Raw genomic sequence first — 6,050 nt, 5'->3', positions numbered from 1 at the left:
CTGTGTCCTCTTGGAATCGAAGACAAGATGGTGGGAAAACTATTTTGCACTGGGATATAATTTTGGCTCAATTATCCGTGACACAACGTAAATCTTATCAATCAGTAGAGAAATACCGACATCTTACGAACGAACGTAACCAAAAAAGGGGATCGTTCATTGTAATCACATTTGCATTATTGAATTCTTCAATGTTATTGCGATTTCAAAAGATAAAATCCCCGCAGGATACCTCAAAATCACTTCTTGTCGAGTCGCTACCGTGACGCTACAATACATTTCAATGGACATTTAAAGCAAAGAGGTTCGAAAAGGGAAATACACACGTAAAAGGAAAATTTCTCATTTTGAAGCATGAAGTCAAAGATTCTGTCTTACGAAAAAAAGAGGGCGAGGGAGAATTAAAGATAAAACAATGGCCTTTTTGTTCATGCTACTGGCTAAACTTTGTACATGTAAATCATATACGGTGCCAATTTTGATGCACCAGATGCGCATTTAAACAAATTAATTAGATCTCTTAAGTAATGCTCATGCCAAAACGTTGGAAATTCGAAATATTTCATTTAAAAAAAAATCAAGGAGCTGAAAAAGGGGGGGGGGGGGCAAAGACTGGAGCAAAATTACGTCGAAGGATCGTATGTATCTAAGAAGAAGCCTTATCAACCGAAATATTACGAACGGGCTTTTTTCCCATGGATTCATGATATGGCTATAATACATGTAAATGTATATTGAAGCCGAGTTTAATTTTATTTTAATAGTTTTCTTAGCCATTACAAGGAATTATCACCTCTGACAATATCTTTGTAGAAAATTTATCAATAGCCATTCTTGATGTAACATATATGAGAATGTTTTTGCAACTGAAACTCATGCACATTTCATTCAAAACATTCAGTTTTTTTTACAAATTAAAATGCAATTCAAATCAGCTAAACAGAAATTAGTTACCCCTGTCCACATGAATGCTGCTTTGGTGAGTAATTTCCAGACACGTGGTATCAGCCAAATTAGGTTAGACCATCCTTAAAAAATTGTGTCTTTGCCATCAACGACTGGCTAAAAATGATAATTTTTTTCTCCTGAATTTTCTTTCTCCATCAGTTTATTACATATTTACCGACCCAATTTTTTAAATTTTTTTTTAATGATAATGTATTAAGAATATTTTGTTCCGAGAAAAATTTCAACCCCCCCCCCCCCATGAAAAAGGATTTTCGAGTTTAACCCCCCATCCCCTTTTTTGTTTTGTTGTTGTTGTTGTTGTTGTTGTTGTTTTTTTTTTTTTTGCTTGTCAGATTTTTTCTTGTAAGTTAATTTTTTTCTCTGGCTCCCCCAATCTCTCCCACTTTTAAAAACGAAAATTATATGTTTATAATTCGACTAATGAATAATAAATAAATCTGCAGCAATATTACTTTTACCAGAAAGAAGTCATGACTGTATTAAAAAATGAAAAAAAAATATCAGTAAAAACTACTTCTACACATCAGTGAAAACTCGTCTGTTTTGTTGATTTCCCCGTGTGCGCAGGTACATTTGAAGCATGCATTGACAACTCATTGAAACTCAGTGAATCAGCGTCATGCATTTGATGTTATTTAAATTATTCACATTTTGAGAACTACAGTATCTTTTTGTCAGTATACTTGAATCAATCTATGATTTTTTTTTCTTAGAGATGACGCAAGTTATAATTTCGACTATAGTTTTTTTTCTGTACATTAGAGCTTCGGTCGAAATTACTCTGAGTGCGGGGTCAAAAGTTACCCTTCACGTATACAGTGTATCTTGTAATTTTATATTCTGACGAATAATACATGCTTAACAAACAATGACATAATGGAACATTGAGTACAAAGAAAATTTAATAAAAATACACCACCCTCAGACATGTAGCATCAGAAGGGCCTGCCCCCGCCTTTTCCACACATTACTTTGTACTGTTGGAAATGTTCACTGAAAGGCTCGTTCCCCCCCCCCCTTTTGCAGTACAGTTAAATAAGGCTAATGTAGTAGTGTATGTTTTTTTTGGTTTTTTTTTTTTTGGTTGTCAGGATTTTTCAGGAAAGTTGATTTTTTTTTCTCTGGCTGCCCCCCCCCCCCCCTCTTTTTAAAAACACGATGCTACGTCTGTGACCTTAAACAAATAATGCATATTTTGCAGCTTTCATAATCCACATATCTGTACAGATATAACATATATCATGAAAGGCAGCCGAAAGACAAATTAAGTGAAGATTACATCATCCAAGAAGATACTGTCTATCATATGAATGCTCGTTTATTTCTTTGAAGTGATATTTCACATAAAGAAAAGCCTACCCTTCTTTCTTTATGAAGTTATTTTTTCTTTTAATAGATACGATATGGAAAAAAAATATTGCATATGCAGGCATTGTCCCATTCTACTTTTATAAGGATTGTAGTATATGGATCGTAGTATTCCATGTATTTACTTAAATGTAATGGAAATGGACATTTAATTCGATTAGTTGAGCTTCGACACTCTCTCCCTCCCCAAGTACACAAACATCTACGCGCGACCACTTTAAAAATATTACGTTTTCCGGAGAAGTGCCAACTATTTTCTGATTTTTAATGGTTGATTTCTGAAACGTTAGAAAACAATGCTACATTGTATTATTCATTACAACATTATTGTCCATTGTGCGCACTCTCTCTCTCTCTTTTATACAAACACTTTTAAATACAAGACACTATATAAGCGCATCACCTAGTAACTTGTTGCCTTTGCATAAATTTATACAAGGAATGAGTTTAGATTTAATCCATGCTATAAAACGTAACTTTCCCCAAATGAATACAGCGCACACTAGTATATACGTATAACCACTGACGCATGACAAATGTGTTTCCTAACCCGTCATAGGTATAGCGTATTTTCTTCTATTTGTCCGCTTTTAATTACATTGTAAGTGATTACAGAAAATTAGACAGGTGAAATTATCATTTACAAAGTGATTAAAATACTGTCCGTTCTATTATATACATATACTTAATTTTTCAGATTTATTAATTTTAAACTAGGTGCAATAACTGGTCCCTGGAAAACTACCGAGATACGGGAAGTTAGGGCGAGTTACGTTCGTTCGTAAGATGTCAGTATTTCTCTACTATAACCAAGCTTAAATTTCGATTTTAATTTTGACTATTAGATTATTAATGACAGGTGATTAAAAACAACAAAAATCGTGAAAATTACAACTTAAATCCTGTTTATATGACCTTGCGCTGTGTCAATGATTATAAGCTATCATTGATAATGATAGGTTTAAATAATTATGCACACAAAATGGCATAGTCATTCAACCATGAAGCTTGGGCTTGGAGTGTACCAGGTGATTTGGTAGTAGCAAAAACTATTGTTCGAGGTATGAAACATGTACTAAGTTTAATTTCTAAGCACACAAGTGTTAGAATTCTGAACACCTTTTTTCAACATGTTTAGAAATTTTACATGTTTGGGAGTTAAAACAAAGTGCTTCAACAAATTTTTTACAGTGTATAAGTAAGTAAAGTAAGTAAGTAATTTATTTATTTATAGTGACATGTGTACATAATTAAATCCTTTGTTTACAAACTGTATAAAATAACAATTAACACCCGGCCCATCGGGCCTATATGCCACTTTAAACACAAAATTGAAATACAATATATAAAGAAAATAAAGAGCACAACGTTAAGGGATAAACAAAAAAGTAAATAAACATAATTTTGATATATATACATATATGTATTTTGTATGCTAAGATTGGTAGTGTCTGTTATTAGTAGATAAATATGACACTGAAATACATTCTTATTTTCTGAAGATAACGGACTGTCTCCGCATAAATGAAAAATATAAATATTTTGCAACCTGTCGAGGATAATTTGAAACAAGTATACTTAGTAAATCCATATCTGACCATGCCATTTGATTAAGACCAGTGTTTTCAAAAAGTTTTGAACGATATTCAGAGTACATAGGACAATGCAATAAAAAATGAATTTCGTCTTCTACATTATTTTTAGAGCAAAAGGTGCAAATTCGATCCTTAACAGGTTCCCCATGATATCTACCGGTTTCTATTCGTAGTGGTAAAATGCCACATCTAAATTGTGCTAAAATTGAACGTAAATATTTAGGCATATCAAGTACTACATAATTTTCCCTTCCAAAAGTTGTTTTAAAATAAACGTAAGTCCGCAATTTAGAAATGCTTAAAATCTCATTGCTCCAAAGGTTTGAATAATAATTGTGTATTTTTGATTGAACCATATTTATATTTACCATAAGCTTTGACTCAAAATAATAATCCAGCTCTAGTTGGTGTAATATTTCTTTCAAATCACTGCACCAGTTATTCCTACACTTATTGTAATCAACTTCAAAAACAATTCTTGTAATTCGATCATTGCTAAAGGATAAAACTCTATTCCAATATCTGATTACATTTATCCAACGTCTATACTGACTGGGAATGTATATGTATTGTAAGTTTTAAATGTTCACATAAAATGTCCATTGTAATTGTTTTAGGGTGTTATCGGAGTTCTCTTCAATGATTTAAATCGTGGGGATATAATGTAGGTCGATTGCACGATATTTTCACATGGTTTACATGCCGCTAAGATGGCGGAGGCTCCTGATCCTCGCGGACAACATTTTGTTACGTGTCAGCGGTGTGAAGACAACGTACAATTCTACTGTGGACCGTGCAAAATAAGACTTTGTGTCAAATGTGTGTCTCCTCATCTGGAAACTAACGCACCAGACCATAATATTGTGTATTATCACAAACGATTTGGGATGACAACTAAATCTCTTCACGATCCCCAGATAACTGGGACGATACCATGTGGATACCATGCCATGCTTTGCACTAGATATGCCGGAGACGGCCAGATCTGTGTTAGTTCGCACGTATCGTTTGATATTAAACGTTTTTATACGAATGGGACTTTAGTAAATACGCTTACTCCTAGTAGTTTGGCCATGTACCTGACTCCAAATGAAGACGGTGTGTTGTACACAGGAACTGGAGGAATACGAAAAGTCAACTCTCAAGGAGATAAGTTATTTTTACCAATTGAAGGAAACTTAAAGGGCATTAAATTTGTGCAACCTGATACCATATTTGTCTGCAACTTTTCCAAAGTTGAAAAGTATTCAACTGGAGGAAAACGGCTTTTAGAAATTGAATATAACGACCAGGGAGAGCAGATTTATGGAAGACTTGAAAATATTTCAATAAATGGAAACGAAGATATTTGTGTGTCTGGGTATGCTAACAACCATGAATCTTATCATGTGGTTACTGTGGTTGATAAGTATGGAAAATATCGCTTCACTTACACCCCAACGCCTAAAGCTTACAATCATCCAGTGGATCTCTGTTGCGATTCCTATCTCCATATTATTATAGTTTCTAATACAATACATGTGATTGACAAAGATGGTAACTTTCTGAGATATTTGTTGTATGATGGGATAAAAAATCCTTGGAGTGTGACTATTGACAGAGAGGACAATCTATATGTTTCTGAAATGCATGACGATTATTTACGAATGATGAAATATATGTACTGATCAGTTCTTGGAAGTACTCTTACATAGTTCCATGGGATATTTTAACGAACATTCTTGTAATTGTACTCATATATCATTTTATAATATATTTTTTCTTAAATAAATCAAATGCAAATTCATACATCGCCGTCATATATGTGCATGCTTATTATTTGCAATTTCCCTTTCTTTTTTCTTTCCTTAAAAGCAAAGTAAGTCTTTAAAGAGTCTCAAAGTCCCCTGACTATTTTGACATTCAAAGGGTTGATAATTTAAAGTAAGAGAAGAGGAAACTTTAGGGGTACTCTACAACAACATACTCGAGAAGTGGTGTTAAATAATATGTGGATAATATATGAAACTGAAAATTCTTAATTGATAAAAGGTCGTCGATATATCTTAATGTCGAATTGAAGGCCACAGCAAAAGATGCCTTCCTTTCATGTAGAAGTTTTTAAATAGACTCTACTTC

The 6,050-nt window shown here is 33.3% G+C and overlaps 1 protein-coding gene across 1 annotated transcript; it reads left to right on the top strand.

The window, feature by feature from the left end:
- The first annotated feature begins 4,642 nt into the window (after window positions 1–4,642).
- LOC133189287 (uncharacterized) lies at window positions 4,643–5,599 on the top strand. The gene has a single exon (XM_061324685.1). The coding sequence runs from the start codon at window positions 4,643–4,645 to the stop codon at window positions 5,597–5,599; it is 957 nt and encodes a 318-aa protein (XP_061180669.1).
- The last annotated feature ends 451 nt before the right edge of the window (window positions 5,600–6,050 follow it).

Source organism: Saccostrea echinata, unplaced genomic scaffold (assembly GCF_033153115.1).
Source record: "Saccostrea echinata isolate AGI-Se365-2 ecotype Australia unplaced genomic scaffold, CSIRO_AGI_Sech_v1 ptg000017l, whole genome shotgun sequence".
Lineage (NCBI taxonomy): Eukaryota > Metazoa > Mollusca > Bivalvia > Ostreida > Ostreidae > Saccostrea > Saccostrea echinata.
The sequence above is the reverse complement of the archived record's forward strand: the minus strand, read 5'-3'. Positions and strand labels throughout refer to the sequence as shown.

Bases quoted from the DNA above. Each gene is read 5' to 3' on its own strand.
- LOC133189287 (XM_061324685.1), top strand. From the start codon at position 4,643: ATGGCGGAGGCTCCTGATCCTCGCGGACAACATTTTGTTACGTGTCAG.